General features: G+C 43.0%; 1 protein-coding gene across 17 annotated transcripts in view; it reads left to right on the forward strand.

Moving 5' to 3' along the window:
* Positions 1-4,994: 4,994 nt before the first annotated feature.
* The window catches only part of mbnl2 (muscleblind-like splicing regulator 2), a 50,484-nt gene continuing 35,524 nt past the window's right edge, over positions 4,995-19,954 (forward strand). For 5 of the 17 annotated variants that reach the window (XM_051065963.1, XM_051065967.1, XM_051065965.1 and 2 more), the window contains exons 1-2: positions 4,997-5,265; positions 14,962-15,864. In XM_051065963.1, the coding sequence (XP_050921920.1) occupies positions 15,691-15,864 (174 nt within the window). In that variant the 5' untranslated portion in view covers positions 4,997-5,265; positions 14,962-15,690. Of the gene's footprint in view, positions 5,266-8,690; positions 9,070-9,209; positions 10,113-11,985; positions 12,050-14,961; positions 15,865-19,954 lie in introns of those variants that run through there. The other 12 variants (XM_051065968.1, XM_051065966.1, XM_051065970.1 and 9 more) reach the window with 9 other exon arrangements.

Below are 19,954 nucleotides of genomic sequence, written 5' to 3' on the forward strand. Positions count from 1 at the left end.
GAACCCGCAGCTCATGAATAATATAAATTCCTTTACTGTATTTGGAAGCACTTTGGGCCGTAGAGGGAGAAGCTGATGACGCCACATTGATTTCTGGCCTGTGCTACTTCAGGGAACGAGTCAATTCAGTTTTAACTGGTGAATAATGGGCTCACAGAAAACAGAAGATTTATTTCAATTCTCCTTGATGGAGAACAACAACCAGGGTCACGTTTTGTCGCAGCTGAACTCCACTCGCTGCAACCTTGACAAGACAATAGCTGTGTTGTCATGGTAATATGCCATTTCTCCTGACATTTCCAAGATTCTCATCTCCCACAATTATTACCAGTATGTTTTCTTTTCTGAAATGCCACCATTTATTATTGTATATTGAAATTGCAAAACACCTAAAACATAGGAGTAAAAATTAATGCAAAGCCTCCTCTCATTATTACTGTGAGTTTATGAAGGAGGTACCTGTTTGAAATGGCAGTAACAACTCAAACTAAATGATTAAAACTACACAAGTAAATGTAGTTATAACATTTTAAAAGTTAGGACACACATGGAACAAATATTTCTGAAACACTGATATATGTTTTCCCTAAAATCTACACCCTGTATTTTGTTAATGAACTTGCACAGGTAGAGCATGCATCATTTGTATGTGTTATATTATCTCTGTGTTGGGGATGGGCAGCATGGCGGTGCAGTGGTTAGTACTGTCACCTCACCCAGGTTGTGGGTTCAAACGAAGGAGCTGGTCGGAGGCTTTATGTGAGGAATTTGAATGTTAAATGAATGAATTTATTAGATGATTTAAAAAACACGTAAAACACGTGTCTCTGACTGCGCTGCAGTTATGTTCTCCTCGTGCCTGTGTGGGCTTCCTCCCACAGGTCTAAGACATGCAGGTTAGGTTAATTGGCAACTTTAAATTGCCCATAGGTGTGAATACGAGCGTGCATGGTTATCTGTCTCTACATGTCTGCTGGCATACCCCACCTCTCACCTGATGTCAGCTGGGACAGACTCGAGCCCCCATGGCCCTTGTAGATAAGTGGGTACAGCTAATGGATGGATGTCACAGGGTTCGAGTTTTAAATAACCCACTGTCTGTCGAGGAAGAAACTAAGTTTGTTACATTTACTGCATATAAAGCTAAAGCATTAATCAAGATTGTCACAATACCAGTGATACCAGATCAAATGCCTAAGAATTATCTCTGATGAGCCAACTATACATTACCTGATGTTGTGCCAAACAACACACCATGTTAGTGACTAGCTGGTGGAGCACTTAGCAGCTAATAAGCCAGATATTCCTGTCAGGATTTGGTGGAGGACAAAACAGAGCTGAAGAGAGTGAATATTGGACTTAGCATCTCCTCTGTCCATCTTGTTACTCTAAGAGGTGCTGGAAGGTGGACACAGCCAGGCTAGCAGTTTCCCTCTGTTTCCAGTCTTTAAGCTAAGCTAAGCTAACAAGCTCCTGTCTATGGCTTCTTTTTTTTTTAATAATAACAATACATCCAATGACAATGGGAAAACAATATGACAGTGTGAAAAGAGGTCACTGTCTAGCTGACTGATCTGCAACTTCACTGTTGTGGTTCAGTCTCATATTATGTTTGTTTTCACAGCAGGCAGCTTTTGTAATGAAAGTAATCTAAAACCCCAGTGTACGCTACCGAAAAAACACAACATTCTTATTTCTGAACAGCAGATACATTTTTATACAATTGCCCCTTTTGAATTGACTCATGTATGATCCAGTATGGATTATATAGTATCTTCCTTTATGCTGATATGGATCCTGGTGGAATGGATGAAGCAATATGAACAAATAGCTGCAGCAGATGATTTATGATGATGCATAACTAGTCTTTTCTCGGCGGACAAATGAGTCTGCCTAAAAACGGATCCTCTCAGCATTTTAAATAAGCTCACCCGGGTGCAGCATGCGTGTATTTGGGGATCAGTTTGTTTAATGACAGCAGGACCATCTTCAATCCATCATTACTTAGGCCTTGTGATTAGTAAAATGCTCATCAAAGTCAGGGTGGGAGTAAAAAATGCCCAGGTGATCTCCCCACAATCAATCAAATTGACTGAACCACAGCAAAAGTGGTCACACACACACACACACACACACACATGCACATGCTCTCTCTCCCTCCCTCTCTACTGAGCTTTGTGTCAGCCGTAAGCTCTTTCCATTAAACCTGCGCTGCATTAAGCATTTGGGTTAAAAGCTTTCATAATCAGGTGTGTTCTCATTTAGTGTACAGAGAATTCCAAGATCAATACTGTCCTTGACGTGAGAGCTTTGCCCACTGTGTGTAGGTGTGTGTGTGTATGCAAAAACTGCCTCAGAGTCAAAGCGTTAGCCCCCACTGCATGTGTGTATATGTCATGCATTTGCCCACCTGCATGTCTGTTTACTGTCTCCTGTCTGCGGGGGCAAACTGTTTCCTATTGTGACCTCTTCATTCTGCGTTTTGAGAGAAACCACCGGCAGTGTTCTGTAGATGCTGCGGTTGTTTTTCTGCCTGACGCCCCCTCAGCTGATCCTGAGGTCCACTCTGCAGACTGCTACTGCAACAAATGCACAGTCAAAGCCCATTAATGAGCACAACGCACACACAGACATCTGCTTTGGTTCGTTTTCCCTTGCTTGTGTCTGTAATTTTTAAATATTTTTTGTGCTTGTGACTCTCTTATATCCATCCTCATCAGTTATAAGTGTGGTATTCAGACCTAAAATTGCATTTTCCTCTAAAGAAGTGATCACTTTGCCGTTGAGATGACAGTAAGTGTATTTGTTCCCTATGCAAATCAACTTGTTTTAAGGCTCGTTATGATTCTGCAGAAGCAGAGAGGATCTGTGTGTCCTTCCAGACACTGCCACCTGTTTCTAGATGAACTTTTTAGAAATCATGTCCAAAATAAGTATGCTATTTGTACTCAAAACACAGTCTTCCAACTTAATTGCCTTGCCTTGCATAAAACAAGGAAGAAACTGCTTCAACCCTACGCCTACCTCAGCGCATAAGTCTCAAACTTCACTTCAAACAAGTCAAATAAAGAAAATGTCTTGTTAAATTGATATTTTCTCGCTGCTTGTTCTGTATGTATTTGAGTGTGTGTGTGTTTTTTTTTTATGAGTGTGAGCACCAGTGTGCGCTTGTGCATTTGTTGTTTGCAAGTGTGTGGGCGTTCAGGGACTTTTAGAGAAGTATGCCGGCAGCAGCGTTTTTACAAATGCCTCCTCTGCATTGGGATCAATACGTTAGGCCTTGGGGGGATGAGCTTGACCTGTGTGAGCAGTTTTTCATAATCACTTACGTCTTGAAAATACTGTTTTTCCTCCATAGCTCTGGTGCTGCCTTTGGCTGTGTTGGATTTTACTTTTCCACTTGCTGTATTCGGCGGAAAGACTTGCATCCTATATAGAAAGATAAAAAATGACTAATGGTTCTGACATTTTTCGATTAATAAATGCTACGAAAGAGGAGCATATGCAGGCTGGGATAATATAGGAAAAAACTAAATGATTTTTTTCTTTATTGGTTCTCTTCAAGACCTTTTCTGTTGGTCTGCCTGAGCTCATGTTTAGTAAATATGAACTTTGACGCAGACACCAGTATAATGGGTGTCAAATGTCACAATGAATTACGTTATGACCGAGTCAGACGAGAGGTGACAATAACATATGTCAGCAGTTACCTTCACCAGGTTAATTCTCCATTTTTGAATTTCAACATGATAAATGGTAAACTGAGTCCATAAATGTCTGTGCTTCAAACTGTTGTGCTTGATGAGACAGTATAATTTACAGCATCCCCCTTTGACTTAATAACACCTTCATCCCTGACACTGCCAAAGGCCCGTGTCCTCACAGACTGGTGATGCCTTCATTTCCAGTAGTATTCCACTGAAGCAGGCCTTGGCCCTGGCAGAGCAGTCTATGATGGCTATGTTCATTGTTCATGCGCTCAATAGGCAGCACATGGCGTGGGCAGCAGTCAGTGGGGCTAAATTTGTGCCTCTCTGCTCATTCCGGGGATATTTGTGACTTGCTCCTTGTTGACTCGTTGCGCTCCTTGCTGACAACGGGTCTCTGTATGTCACAGGCTGCTAAATCCAGCCCAGCTGTATGCAATTAGGCTGCAAAATTCATGCTCCTGTGCAAAGCATCAAGTGGTGACAACGTGCTGATTTACAGTGTATGATTAGCAAAAATATCTAATTAAATCTCTTTTCTGTCATTTTTGCTGTTACATTTGTTTTGACAAGTTTGAAATAGCAATAACAACATACAGTAAATCAAGACATCACAATATATTTGTGTTATGATTGTTATAAATATTAAGACATATCCTCTGTGTTATGGCTGGTTTAGATTGTGTCAAAGAATAAATCTACTTGTATATTCACAAAAAATATCTTTGTCAAATCAATGAATCACTCTTGCATCATTACCTCTTGATTAGAATAATATAAATATACCAGTATACTATCTAGGATATCCTGACTTACTGTACATAGGTCACATAAAAGTGTTAGAACCTGCATAGACCTGCAGTATCTCACAGACTACATCACAATAGATTTTGTCAAATGTCTTTAATGTTTTCATCTTGTCGATGGCAGGCTAGTTTGACAGACAGACAGGCACCGGTTCATAAATCAGTGGCCACATCTTTTCCCCGAGGGAGATTCACTGTTGTTTCCTAGGTAACAAGCACCCCCCTCCCTTTACCCTTGGTTCCTCTGGACTGTACCACGTTTACTGTAGGGTGTGAAATGTGTTGTTTATCGAAAAGAAGTAGAATTCCTTGATTTAAATGAACGACATGTAGCGATATATTATAACTGGAGATAATTTATCTTTTAGTTTCAGTTTAAAGTAGCTCAAATATTTCATAATAAATGCGTTATTACCGTTTAGACCTTCGTACTAACCCCCTAGCGAAGCTCATTCAACATTTCCTCGAACTGTCAAAATCGCTTGTTGCTTCCTACCCTAGCCTTAAAAGTAGTTAGCGAGCTAGCGTGTAGTGAGTGATAGCGTGCTTCAGCATTTCAGTGAAATACATTTCGAAAGTGGAAAAGTTTGCTGCTGAAAAGAAATAGTGAAAGGTCTCATTCGAAGTCCATTTTTCTTTGCCGTCCTGTTGCCGAACCGTGGTTCCCTGCTCCAACCAACCGAAATAGCGCTCTCGAGAAGCGGCGGCGGCGGCGGCTGAAGTGCAGCTGGATGTGACAGGTTCGTCATCAGGTAAGCTGCAGGTAGTTAGCTTAGCAGCTAGCGCCCCTTGGCTCTGGCATTTCTTTACCCACTTGTTACGGCGGTTAAGGTGAATATAGCGGCTGTTGTGGTCAGTAGAGGTGCCTGAAAATGTTCCTCATGTTGTTGTAACATTGTTCGCTGATGGCTGGTTTGCTATGCTAGTTCCTAATCACTGCCTAGGTTGCTAGTGAAAACAAGTGAAAGCTGCTCCATAAAAACAACAATTAAATCAGTATGCGTTACGTCGTCGTGGTCCCGTGTCTCTCCTACATGGTTCAGCGTAATGCTTTCTGGGGCATGCTGTTTGCTGTTAGTGAAGTAGCTAATGACCTATAGAAATCTGTTGGGGCTGTGATTTGATGGTAACTACTTATTAATCGCACATATGATGGGCAGTCACCAGTATTAACCAATGACGTTGGCATCATTGTCATAGGGTGCATGCATATAACAGTCTACAACGAACTAACTGTGGTATGTAATTACTTTCAAATGCAAATGTATAAACACAATAACTACCAAGGCACCTTGATTAATGGGTTGTTAGATTTAATTGCTGTGTACGAGAAAAAATAAAGCAGCTCTAATGAGACATAAGATGAGCCACATTTTCATCCACTGCTGACTGGCTGAGCAATAGCCTTTACACCTGGGTAAGGTTAATAAGTTTTTATCAGGCTAGCTGCGAGGTCATGTACAGTAATTTGTCCTTCTGTAAATACAAATTGGCATCTCAGAGCAGAATTGCACCAGTGGAAGCTCAGTGAGGCAAGCAGCGGGCATTAAGTTCAAATGAGCTATCAGTACAATACTGTAAAGTGGACCTTGGCTTGCCATTTATGTGGAATATATTGTGTTCATTAAGGCCATTACAGCAATGGTGGAGGAAGACACAACAATCCACTGGACACTATAATTGTAAGGAAACAGGCTTAGTATAATTAGAAGTACAAAAAAATTAGCCAACAGTGTTAATATAGGGTCAAATTGGCATCAGATTATCCTATAGAAAATAGATAATGTTTGATTCTAAGCCAGCAGGAATTTTAAGGCAGAGTATCCAGCGTTCTTCTCTTTGTTTATCTTTACTTTTGAACAGCCTCAATACACAGCCTTGAACCTGCTCCAAAACACGCTGGTTGACCACTTGCCTACGCATCCATTCAGTACTTGCTTGTTCTCAATCATCATGTGGACTTAGTGTGCGACAGACTTACCAGAATGAGCTACAAACGGAAGGAAGCCCAACTCTCTCCCGCTTGATATTTGATTACGGCTAATAATAGAAAAAGACAGCTGCCTTTTCATTGATCTGTCTTCGGTGCCCTATTTCTGAGCCCTGTTTTTTTTCCCTCTCTCTCACTCTATCATGTTAAACTATCCAGTGGTAATAACAGAGAATACATAAAATATCCTGTGCTGGGCAGGGGTGCATTTTCAAACACAGTTTTCACCTGTCAGTCCTCATTTGCTGTAATTAGCCATTGTTTCAAAATACTCCTTTTGTGTTTGATAATGAAGTTGCTTTGGGCCACAGAATCCTAAATCTGGTTGTGTGTGAGTGAGCCAAGCCATTTGGGGTCAAACAGGACAGGGATAATAAGAGGGGAGGGGATACCATGTGGGAAGGAAGTGGCTCAGCTTGTTTGTCTGCCAGGCTTTTGTTTGTTTTCCTGTCGGACAAATCTATTTAGGAGGTAGGCTATCTGAGGTCTGCCGGTGGAAATTAGCTACAACAAGCAGGGCTTGTTATACAGTTATTGACAGTTATTCAGTAACGTGGTTACTGAGAAGTTGCAGCCAAATGAGGGATTGATAAGTCTCATCCATCAGCAGTGATGGCGCGGCCTGACCTGTACAATTGCTATTGTTGTGGATGAATGACAAGATATTGAGCCGTTTTTTGCAATCATACAAGTCAAGTTTCCTCCTGCTGTAATATTTAGCTGCTGCTGTATAGGAGCATCTCTCTTCCATTGTTTACATGATATAGTGTAGTGAGAATACATTGACGAAAGGTGTAAATTGACACTTTCTTTTTGACAAAGGCTGCTACCTCCCGCCCGCCTGTTCATGGTTAATCTAATGACAGAGCGCTTGACTGTGTTATTTCCCTACAGGTGCCCTGATGCCTAAGATGATGTCTGTATTCAGTGTCATTTGCTGAGGTAGACAATTTTTCATGCTAGTGAGATTAACCCCCCCCCAACCCCCATCTTCCCCAAAAACATTTGACAAATCTATTGCCTGTGGAGCATCAGATTATATATAGCTACCAAAGCATAATCAGACAATAAATAGGTTTGTTTATCACTGAGCTGTAATTCATGTTTAGCCTCACTGATGTCAACGAAACACCCAGGCTGCCGCGTCATTCACAGGCCTTTGTATGAGACAGAGGCAGAGAGAGAGAGAGAGCAAGAGAGAGAGACAGACAGAGAGAGAGAGACAGACGGTACAGCTGTTCTATTGAATCTGGATCGAAAAGTCATGAAGCTGGATCTCTGACTCATCAGTTCTGTGACGCTCCGGTTTCACGGCTCATATGATGCCAACCAGTATGTCATCAGCTGGGTGGAGGAGAGGGGAGAGAGGATGGGTGGGGTAGGAGACAGACCAAGACTTCCAAACCCCAGTCACAACCCGTCTTTTTAATTTTTTTTCAAGCACATTCTGATGCAATAACAATAACAGAAATGTTCACTACTGTGCAATTTTCCAGTCCAGTAAACTAAGGAATTAGATTGAAATAGAGCTTGAAAGATATAGTAACTTACACAGACTGGGGGGGGGTACAGGTGAGGGGTGAGGAGAGGTCAGGGAAGGAGAAGACAAGATATGTGAGAGAAGGGGGGAGAGAGGGGTGTCTGGATGGCGGGGGAGATGAGTTTAGAGGACGGATGCTGAGGGGAGGTAGAGGAGTTGGGAGGGGGAGAGGTGGTGTGCTGCTCCCGTTTCCTGGGGGGATGGTGTTAAATGTGATGATAGAACATAGACAAGGACAGGGCTGATCTTCATTATGCCACTGCAGCAACTCCTTGATTATTGCTTACTGGTATTACTTTGTTGTTTGACAAATAGAAATCATATTTTTGAGCTCATTAGGAAACAGTTCATGTGTCGCTGATGTGAATTTAAGTAGAGGAGAAGAATGGAAGAAGAATAGAAAGAATAAATAATGTGATAGCTCGTTTAACAGGGCATGAAATTGGGGAAATACCTTTAAGCTCAGCATTCAGAGGTTGTTACTGTAAGTGCAGTTTTGTCCCTTCAGTTAGGCTTCTCCGTTCCAATGGAGAGCTGAGCTTCAGAGAAGCAGTCCTTCCATTGGTCGGAGCTGTTAAGGGGCAGGGCCTTGTCACAAGCTGGTGGACAGGAAGGGGTTGGCTTTAGGGGTGTGTGTGCATGTGTGTATGTGGGGGGGTGGGTTGGCTGGAAGTGTTTCAGCCAGATAGTTGGAGTAGACACTCTTCTGCTTCCTGCCTGCTTGCCTGCCTCGCTCGCTTGCTCCGTGGTTGAGAGGAGGAGGAGAGAGAGAGAGAGAGAGAGAGAGAGAGAGAGAGAGAGAGAGACATCGAGAGAAAATCCCTGTCTAGGCATGGACCTCCGGCTGCAGCAGTCGGCAGCTCGCGAGGAATGACAACACTTCACATGGTCATTAACTCCAGTCGCTGAGGCTGAAGGGAGAGCTGCGTTGTAGCTCAGTGTCACAGAAGCACCGGGTGCCTCCTATGCCCGGGACAGCAGACACAGAGAGGCACACAGCAGAGCTACGGGACCCAGTGAAATGAGGTGGGAAAGAACCGTCATATTGGCTGGCCTTTTCTCTCTCTCTCTTTTTTTTTTAAAGATTTTTTCTGGAGTTTTGCTGCAGTGTGCTGCATACCAGTCTGGGTGGGGAGGGAGGAGAGGGAATGTTTTATCTGTGCGAGAGAAAGCGCGTGAAGCTGAAAACGAGGGAAGAAAATATAGACAGAGTGGGATAAATGCAAAAGAGCAATGGGAGCTTGCAGCCACGCAGTAACTATTCTTATTGCAGTTTCCAGCGCTGTAATGGACTTTCTCTTTCGACTCCTCAGGGGAGAGGCATTATCACAGCAGTTGACTTGCTCCCTCCTCAGTGCGAATGTCAGGAGCTCTGTTTTTTGCCACATGGGCAACGTATTTTTCACTCTCTAGAGAAAAACTTGTCGTGTTGTGTGGCAGCTGCCCCGTCACTGCTTGCTTTGTGTGGCTCTCACAAACTTTTTCCTTGTAACTCTTAGGGTGCAAATTTTCCAAATAACAAGGGCTAGCTAGAGGCAAAGGTTGTTTGTACTGAGCAGGATCTGATGTTTCAACACTCTTTATGTAGATGGACATAAATAGCCGATGGACTGAATGAGCTGGAACTTCACAGTTCTAATAAGGCCCACATCATAATTAACCTTTCGAGTTAGATTGGGCATGGTTGACGTGTCCCTAGCTTTCCGCTGCCTATCTAGATTTAGCTTTGTGTTAGTTGCTCGTGTTGGCGCGCTCAAGCAGTGAACATTGTCGGCCGCATGGAAAAGGCCACGGGTGGTGTCATACGTCTGGCCATGGATCAAGGGGAAGTGGGTGTTTTCTAAAATGGAACATCAGCTCAGCCCTTCCTGTTGAGAAAAGAATAGGATAAGTCTCAGACAAGCACCAAGTCCTTACCACAAGACCCTGTCCGCCAGATATCCCCTTCTCCGAAATTGACTCTCATGCAAATTGTACCTCGAGATGGTATTAAAAGGATTTAGTGGTTAGTAGGTTTTTCAGACATCTTCTGCATGAAAGAAGGAGACTGATTGCTCTGTGACACAAGGGTGAGTTTGCTGAATCATTCAGCTCTTATGTTTTCAAGTGCTGTAATTTGAAGGCTTAAGATTTCCATTCATTTGATGTGTAATACTTAATATTTCAATGCACGAGAGCTTGAATCTAATCTAGTATTTTCTATCCATGATTTTTGGATACAGAGTATAAAGTGTCAGTGGAACTTATCACAACAGTAACACTGAACCTATAAGGCATCTACAATTTTCTCTTCAGACTTTTACATTCAGTAAGCTGGAGTATCCTGTTAATCATCATGTTTATCTGAACAGCACCGTTCACCTCTGGCTGCCAACTGTACTGTAATTAGCTGATGACTTGCCTGAGTCCTGTGGCTAAGCAGGGAGAAGACAAGAACACTTACACAGGAAAACAAGTCCATTTACTGAGTGCAGGGGTTGATATCAATCAAAGATGCTGAGGCTTTCTGCTGCCTGTTTTAGTGCTTGATGGAAAAGGTACATCGTGTGCTCTGTGTTACGAAATGGGGCACTGATCAGGAGAGGAAAGCCTGGTCCTATATCATAAGCAGGGCCATTTGGGTCACTGTGGTTTAGTTAAGGCTATTATGATATGGGGCACACCTATCTGCTGACTCTGTGAAATGCTTCTTGCGTTGCCTCTGAACAGTAGCTTAGTCCTGGTACAGCCTCTGCTGAGCTCACTCACTCGTCCTTATCGCTAATGGTACTTGATAATATTGAACTCGAGGAGCTGTAGCTTATGCCAAAGACAATTTCATAAGCATCACAGCTAGTCTATAGTATTAAATACGAATTAGGCTGCAGGAGGCTGTATTGTAGCCCTGCTCTGATCCTCTCTGGAAGATACAAAGGAACATTTTGCATGTGAGCAAGCTGGTGATGTCACACTGAAAGCTAGGTTAGGTTTGTTAGGGATGGAGGACATTTTGATAAAACCTGCACTATGAGGCTCACTCATTTTCCATTACTCACTGGAAACTCAACATTTTCCTATTTCCCCTCTACAATGAGGCCCTCTCTCCACAGCCTTGAAAAACATTGACCACTTGTTCCTCTCGACCATGCAAATGACCACACAACTGTGGTTTGCCAGCATAAAATGGTAATAAATGGAAATGTAGCCACTCAGGTACCCTGCTCATGCGCTTGTCTGTCATAGTCATTTGTATTTCTGTTTTATTTTACTGGCAACACCTGGCTGATGCCACAGCAAACGTTGTCCCAAGGCTCACGACCAATGGAAACCAGGTAGCTTATCGTCTGTGCTGAACAAATACAAGCAGCTAAGATAAACTGCACCACACAGCCAGAGCACACAGATACCAGACTAATGGGTTACATACGTGGTATTCAGAGGTCAAGCCAATGACTTTCACTCGAGACGCCCCAGTCCCGCTGACTCTCATTCAATTAAGCAGACTGACCAAGATAATGCCCCTGCCAGCTGGCCTTAGTAAGCGTCAGTAATCCATAAAGTCTAGTACTGTGGTTCTTTTCTTCACATCTCTGCCCTGCTTTATCAGGTCACCCTGTCTGTCCACTGTTTGTACTGAAGACACAGAGGGGACATGGCCTTCTTGCAGGAACTCAGGATTTAAAGATAAATGGGATATATACTGATGTGCAGGATTTGGCTTTTTAGGTTTCATTCAACATGTGGTGCTGACTTGCTGAAAACATAAAGGATGACACTGTTAGGATTAAAGATTCAGTGAACGGTGTTATTAACATCCATAAACCCAGGGCTTCTAGTATACCTCCTCTTTCATTATAATACCTTTGAAACACAGTATATTCCTGTTTTGTCAAGACTAGCCCTTCACTCAGGCTCTATTTGTGTAAAATGCTAATCTTCACATTTTTATCCTCAAAACTGCAGAAACAGAGCCTGGTTCAGCCATGAGGGTAAACAGGAGGGCTAATCTCTGAGGGAAAAACATAGGGTGCTGTATGGTCTGTTCTTGCCAACCATCTGTCTTTCTGCCCCTTCATATCAGTTGCATTGTCCTCGAAGCGTGACTGCTAAGCTTAGTGTAAACTAAGCCAGGTTGCATGTAGCAGAAGCTAAGCTAGCCTAACCCAAGCCAGAGCCACGCCGTCCAAGGACACGTCGAACCAGACTAAACCAAAAACTGCATGCGCTGCCTCTAACCTCAGTTTTCCAAAGCAGTCATTATTTCAAAACAGTTTTCTTCCACTGCGAGTTTCTCATGCTCTTAGGATGGGATGTTGTTACAGGACAGAGGTAACAGTTTTCCCCCCAGGATGGCAGTTTGCTTTCCAGCAGGAGCTGTGCTGTGTTTCTAGAGGCGAGCTCCAGATACACATGCTATGGCAAGCACATCCATCTCTTTAAAGCTAGTTGGGTGAAGCACATGTAACAAACTGTAAATTATAAATGGTCCTCGTCCTCAAGTTTTTGCTCTTTGAAATCTACTGCGGCTTATGATAATTCTCCAGTATTGATTAATCTATTGACAGTTTATAGCTTTTAGCATATAAATTACTGAAGTTTTTTTTAATGCCAGAAACACTTAATAAAGTATTTATGTCACAATATTCTTAGAAGATTTGACATTTATCCATTTTTATTTATTGTCTAATCAGTTAATTGAAGAATCGCTTTGAGTCTAGTTTCAATGCCGATTTTGTGCATCATAGCACCCATAATAAGAATATTGGCTTGGCCAGCAGTTAAAATCTCTTGGCATACAGCACAAACATACAGTAATATGTGGGAACAGATGTGTGGTCATGTTCCTGCATGATTTTTATCATGCCAGCACCCACATGAGGGTCCTTTTGATCTTCAGTCCACACCATTTGTTTTGAATATCTATCATGACAAACATTGTGTGAATGCAGCCTGTTGAGTCCCTCACAAGCTTTTCAGATGACCCCAGCCAACCCCTTATCCACACTGTCGGCCTACTCGATAATATGAAAGCTTTTAGTACTGTAAATCTCCACTTTCTGTGGAGTGACTGATGTCTGTGCTCTCCGACCATTTTAGCACAACTTGCTCCATTTGTGGCCAAGTCAGTTTATAGAGAAATGGCGCCGTCGTCCCTTCACACATTCTGACAAAGTAGGTTAGCTTGATCACAGACTTCTTATGGCTTCTAAAAATAAGAAGGGATTAATTGTTAAAGGTCAGATCTGACATGATTCTTACCTGACTGTCTCTTCTGCAGCGATTGGCTCTCTCCCTGGGGAGATGGTGTGAAATTAAATCCTGCCTTGGAGAGTGGAGCCTGGGCGTCAGTACGATCGGGCGAGGAAGCTTCTCATCTCATTTCACATGATCAGCACTAAAGTGGGACAATATGATTAGCTAGACAATGCTCTGGATTCATAGGCTTGGAACGGTGTAAGGCTGGTGGGTGATTTCAAGGGGAAGCATCTTTCTGGTGGAAAGTTTACCTGTCAACAATGACAAAAAAACAGGCACAGTCTGGAAGATTTTGGCCATGTATTCTTTTTGGATACATAGTCTGATCCTTATGCCGCTTTTGCTTTTTGAATTTCTCCGTTTGAAATTTCAGACTTCAAACAAAACTACAAACAGAATTCACAAGTCTCCAATTAAAGAGCACAAGTTCAACTTACAGACCAAGATGAAGGAAGATGTTTAGGTCTGCTGGACAGCAGGATAAAAATACTGTGCTCAACCCTGATCTGAGTAGACCTGAACGACTGTTCACCCATATGACAGCTGTGTAAGGGTTTCTGCCTGTGCAGGGAATTCTCCTTCCCTTAATTGTAGCATAGATATTTCAACTACAAGTCTCAACTCGCCTTCATTAACACCAAGTGGAGCTTGTCATATGCCTTTAGAGGCTGTTCAAGATATTGTTCTCATGGTATTTAACAGTTTCTTGGTGTTTTCCATAGAGGGGGGATCTTTTAACCAGAGTTGTAGGTTTTTACAACCCTTCTCCATGTCCTCCCTCGGTCTGGTGTCCTCAGCCCCCTTTTCCCGCCCCCAGTTAGCAGAAAAACATTTCCAGATGTGCCAAGGAAAGAGCTCCCTGCGCAGTAGCTTAGTAATGGATCTCGTACGCTCAACTAAAGGTCACTTCCTCAGATTGTTGCTCCTCCAATTGTTCCCCCCTCCCCCTCCCTAGACGGCAACAACCAGACAGAGAGAACAGTGCCTTTACAGGACAAGGCAAGACGCATATACACACATTCCCCCATGAATGTAAATTGACAGGCCGCTGTCAATGAGCCGGTATCTAATTTGGACGGTGGGAGACCAGTGAATATTGCAGGACACTGGGCAGCGTCATAATCGTGTCTGGCACTGGCATATGCATCTGTCTCGGTCCCTCTCTGGCTGCTGGACGGCTGCCCGGAATAGTGCTGCGCTGCGCGGTTTTCTATTGGCTGCACCATCCCTCCGTGCATGGCTCTACAGGGCGGGTTGCACCCTGGGGCTTTTTTCTATCTCTGTTCTGAGTCGATGCTCTTGTCCACTGTCTCATAGCACAGAGGCTTTTGCCATTCACCGCTTTGTATGCAATATGTTGGAGAGCCAGTGGGCTTGTAGTCACCCCGCACAATCACACACAGCAGTTACTGGGGGACTTAAACTCAAGTGGCTTCTGAATAACCTCACAACTGCCTTTTCTCTGGTTCATCAGCCCCATACCCTTTAGAGCTTGCACCCCTCTGGGGCAGTATGCACCCAAATTCAGATTGACGTGCATGCACAAACACTGTTAATGCCTGCTGAATCCTATTAGATAAATGGTTGCTCCTCATATTTAGCAAGCAATTTTCTCACTCTGAAAATAACCTCAATCTTTTATTTCTTGTCTCTCTTTCTGTCTCTTTCTCTTCTCCATTTCAGATCGCTGACAGAAAGTGCCTTGTGAGACAACATCCCTACTTGAAGATCCCAGGGCGTTTCTAAAGAGCTCCAGATTTCTCCCTCTGCAGTCGTGACAGGATATAGCTCAGAAGCAAACACCCCTGACCTCTCGGGTCATCCTTACCTGTGCGGGAAGTGAAGAGGTGGAGCTACTGCACTGCTGGCCAAGGTGCAAAAGCTCAGAGAGAGTAGGTACTGAAGACATTTAAACACTAGAAAGCCACAAACTTTATTAAAACTGTCCTAAACTGTGCCATTGCACCTCAAAATAGCACCACTTTTGCTCCCAATCATCCACCCCTCTACACAGATATCATCATTCACACTAAGGACATTTTGGGGACATTGGTACAACCAGTAGAGCTTGTCTTCGAGCATGCCCCCTCTGCCCTGTCAGAGGTCTGCACCTGAGACTTACTGATTGATGAACAATTAGCTGTTTGACTGACAAACTCTGCAACAGCAGTGCAGTCCCATGCTCCAGTCACAGAGACTTTGCCAGTCCATTACCTCCACTTTCCTGTCCGCAAGGACAAACGTCATCCACTGACCTGAAGCAGATCATTTATAGCTACATGTTCCATTAGTTTTAGTTGTTGTGTGTTTTGTTTTTTTTATTGGAACACTGAAACATCTCCTCAGAGGATAAACTCCTCCTTACACCAAGTGGCTCCACTCCACCCCAGCTCCACAGCCAGCTCTGCTGACATGGCTCTAAACATTGCCTCGATACGGGACACAAAATGGCTGACCCTGGAAGTGTGCCGGCAGTTTCAGAGAGGGACTTGTTCACGCAGTGATGAGGAATGCAAATTTGCCCACCCACCCAAAAGTTGCCAGGTGGAGAACGGAAGGGTGATCGCCTGTTTTGACTCGTTAAAGGTAAGGACCTTTAAATACTAAAGGTAACTGATGTGGTCTGTTGGGACGTTACGAATTTTACTCTACTTAGTGTTAAATCCAAATTGATTGTAGAATCTGTACCTACCATTTATACCTTTTCATGAGGGTAATTTGTTGCCATGATTTCCTGGTGTACAAGTAACACTGCAGAAATCACCATGGTTTCTACTTGCTAGTTTATTTCTCTCTACACAGCCACAACCTGGAACTGTCAAATGATGTAAAGCACATATGAGTAATTGGATTACATCTCTGCAGTACCAATATAGCAGCTAACGTAAAATGTTACAGCTTTGTGGTTCCTAATGGTTGGTGGGTGTAGGTTGTCTGCTCAAATTAGCATGTGTGTCAGGTCTCCATGCTGTGCTGTCGTTAGAGGACTGTTCTGACCTATGAAGCTAAAGGCCAGAGAGGTCTGTTGTCATGTTCACTGTCACCACAGGTGTGTGTGTAAGTACATGTGTGTATTTGGTTTTTTATACGGTAAGTTCTTCTAATGTTACCATGCCTTGTCCATCATCTTTACTTGTGGGGGAACATCTGATCGCCTTAAGTCGTTCCAGGGCTTCTATTCCTGGGTGCATGTCAGCTGTTACACACAAGCAACAAACAACATCAGCAGCCAGAGCTTGTTTTGTAATGTGTGTTTCTCACAGATCCAAGAATAGGTAGAGACATCACCTCTTCAAGATGTGGTTAATGTGCTTTTTTATTGAACAAAGACCAGAATCTTAATTTTAAATGGATAGTCTTGTTATTATCGCCTACATTGGGTTGATATGAGTACTTAATGCCATGCAGAAGTATTTATTTCTTCATAAAGGCCTGTAGTTAATCTATTGACCCCTCTTATCAGGAGTTATGTTGCTGTTATATTGGTAAGCTCAATACATTTATTATTGCACAGTTTGCTTTTTCATAGTGATAAAATATCTTAAATTAGTTTAACACAACTAACACTTTAAAAGTCTCCCCAATTATAACAAGGTCGCTTCACACAAGCCCCCACATGCTGCAAATAAGATGACTGCATCCAAGAGCAACCTATTATTTTCAAGCTGAGTGGAAAAAAAACAATAAAAAAACAGCTGTGACAATGATAAATAGCCACAGAAACTAGAGCAGAACACTGTAACTGTGAGGAGGTTGTCTTTTTTTAAGTATACACTGTAGCTGCATTTCACATGTACAGCAGCACAGGGTGTTGAGAGTGAATTTCACAGTTTTCAAGGTTGTCTGTGAAGACTTGTGACCTTATCCCTCCTGTAAGACATGTCAAGGTTTCCAGAGTGTGTAAAATCCCTCTTCATTACAAGTTGCCCAACACTATGAAAACAAGCTGCGTTTATGTATCAGCTGTTTTCTCGAATAAGACTTAACTCATGGTATGGCTTGCTGAGTTATTGCTCGCAGTCAACCACTGAGTGACGTTCCTTCCCAGCTGCCAGTGTTTGCGAGCTGTTATACCATAATGGTTTAATGAGCAAACAGCTGACTCCAATCGGAATCGATTTATTGTTGAACCATGCAAGGAAAGGCCCCTTGCACTTGACATGATTTTGCAGGTCCTTGAAAACTCCAAACAGTTATCCCTTTCATGATTTGATTTGATCTAGGAATTTTGTTGGTGCCATTAAAGGTTGCGCCAGGCAACTTAGTCAGCTAAATTGTTAAATATATAGATAGACGCATCCCTACGGTAACTGCAGCTTCTCTTTCTCTCCCCCTCCCCCAACCCCCTGTTTTCACCACCCGACCCAGTGACAAAACGAGAATACAGGATTCTCTGTACTTTTAACTCCAACTCGCCCCCTCTCTCACAAAGACTCTCCTCGTGACAGCTAAGAGAATGAATGCTTTATTATGCATTAGGAAAAGTGTTTTGCTCCACGGCAGGCTGATTTCCACCCAATTACGCCCGTATCGTCTTCCAGGGTCTTCTCATCTGATAGGGTTATCATGCCATGGGTTGTGTGCTGCCAGGCGTGACTTGGCCAATGATCAGAAGGGGTTCTTTTCATAAACACGTGAAAGGTATGGCTCAGGAGAGGAGCGGAGTAACCCTGTGGTTGCACTTGTCAGGCAAACATGCCGATTCAGAGGAGAATTTGACCGTTCTGGTTGTTGTTTTCAGACTGAGTCTGTAAAAACACCCCTGTGATGACATTGGCTCCTTGCTGAACTCCCATATAGCAAGGTCTCAAATTTTCCTGCCCACTGCCAAAATAAAAGAATTTCCTTCTCGTCTTCACAGAGAGGTTTATTTTGGAAGTACGCTGTGCCAAGAAGAGCCACATAATCACTTGTGAGTTAGATTTTTGGCCCATGATTTCCTGAGTGTTTGGGCTGCACATTTAAAAAGAAAATCGTTTAGATGAGATTATGTAAATTACAGGTGTCTCCAACGGGCAAACTCTTGGCAATCATCTTCTGCAACGCAGCTTTTAAAAGGTGTTATTAATTTTAAACACAATGCAGTGGTACTACTCAGAGAGGCTGCTGTCATTGCTGGTGGCAAGAAGTAGAGGGGAGATAAGCGCCTCATATATTTTTGGGTATGAATTACATTTGAGAGCATAATTCAGTTATTGCTCCTGTGTGTGCATACATCCTTACTGATGAGACCCAGAGAACAACCAGGCCTTTCAGATTTCTGATAAGGACAAAGATAGGTGTAGGGAGGTAGCCAAACAGTCAAACGGTTGGGAGGTAGCCAAACAGTCATTTGCACAAGTTCCATTCGTCTGGAGCAGACGAATGACCTGAGAAGACAACGGCAACTGAAGTACCCGGTTTTGCATTTTCTGTTTGCGCGCTTTGCCTGGGACGAATGATGACACGGAATCATTCTTGTTTCTCGATCATAAGGCTTACAGCATCCTAACTCCACTGTGCTGCTTTCAGTGTTTCTATACTGTAATGTCTGGGGGATTATTTTTTGTGCCCCTGCTCCGCACTGAAGGCTTTAGAAATAGTCTCTCTATGCTACATTTGTCATCTCTCAAAATAGGACAAGCTGCTTCATCTCTGTCCAACTAATGCTGTAGTCACATTTGGTTGGTAGACATGAGACAGCTTACCAGGTATCATCCATTTCCATTGAGATATGACATGAAAATTTGACAGTGGTGACCTCAACAACAGGAGGAGCAGTGGGAATTGTACAGATATGTCAACAGTTTTTCAATGGAGCCTGTCATCGTGCAGCTCTGCTCTAGAGTAGTCCAAATCAGTAGTGTTCGGGTATGTTTATTTTGTGACTTTCTAATACATTTGAGGGTTGTCTCTGCTTTATCTTTTGAATTAGGGAAATTGCATGCAAAGCAAACATGTGCAGACAGGTACGGTGGCTGCCAGGCACAATGTGGCATTTAAATGTCAGGAAGTAGATTGTAGTTCTGGCAACATTAAGTGACCTCCATACAGGGAGATGGTTTGAATGTAGAAATATATTATCATGAGTTAATTAGACATTGTTTAATGCAGAAGGTGTCAGATGATCAATACAGGCAGCACTGAGTCTCCAGCAGATGATGTGTCATGGTTGAAGCCATTTAATTTAAGCTCTTTGATACTTGTTGCACTGTGATCATAGAAACCTGGGATGAGTGGTGAAGGGGGCTGTGGAAAAGGAGCGAGAATACCTACGGTAATGGAGTAAATGCAATCATACCAGTCATGTGATGATGTCACATTGGCCGTGCCTCTGACAGTGGCCTTTTGTTAATGCTTATTTAACCACTTTTCCAGTTCTTTCTCTTTAGTGCTGTCTCTGACCAAGCCGGCTGGGTTATATTTCTTCCCTCTGCAGTACAGGACTGCTCACGTCCAGAGTGTTTGTCTCAGTTTATGTTTGTGACTGCTTGTCATCACATAAATATGACATAATACACGTAGGAAGATTGTAAATAAAGCAGAAAATGAGACTAAAAATAAGCAGCTCATGGAGGGATTGTCATTCAAATCACGTCACATAGTAGAGAGAGTTTTTAGACACACGAATGTGTCAAGGTTTCTTTACAGAGCAGATCAGATGCTTGATAAGATGGGCTGTTTAAATTTTGTTCTC

Source organism: Lates calcarifer, linkage group LG7_2, assembly GCF_001640805.2.
Source record: "Lates calcarifer isolate ASB-BC8 linkage group LG7_2, TLL_Latcal_v3, whole genome shotgun sequence".
Classification (NCBI taxonomy): Eukaryota; Metazoa; Chordata; class Actinopteri; family Centropomidae; genus Lates; species Lates calcarifer.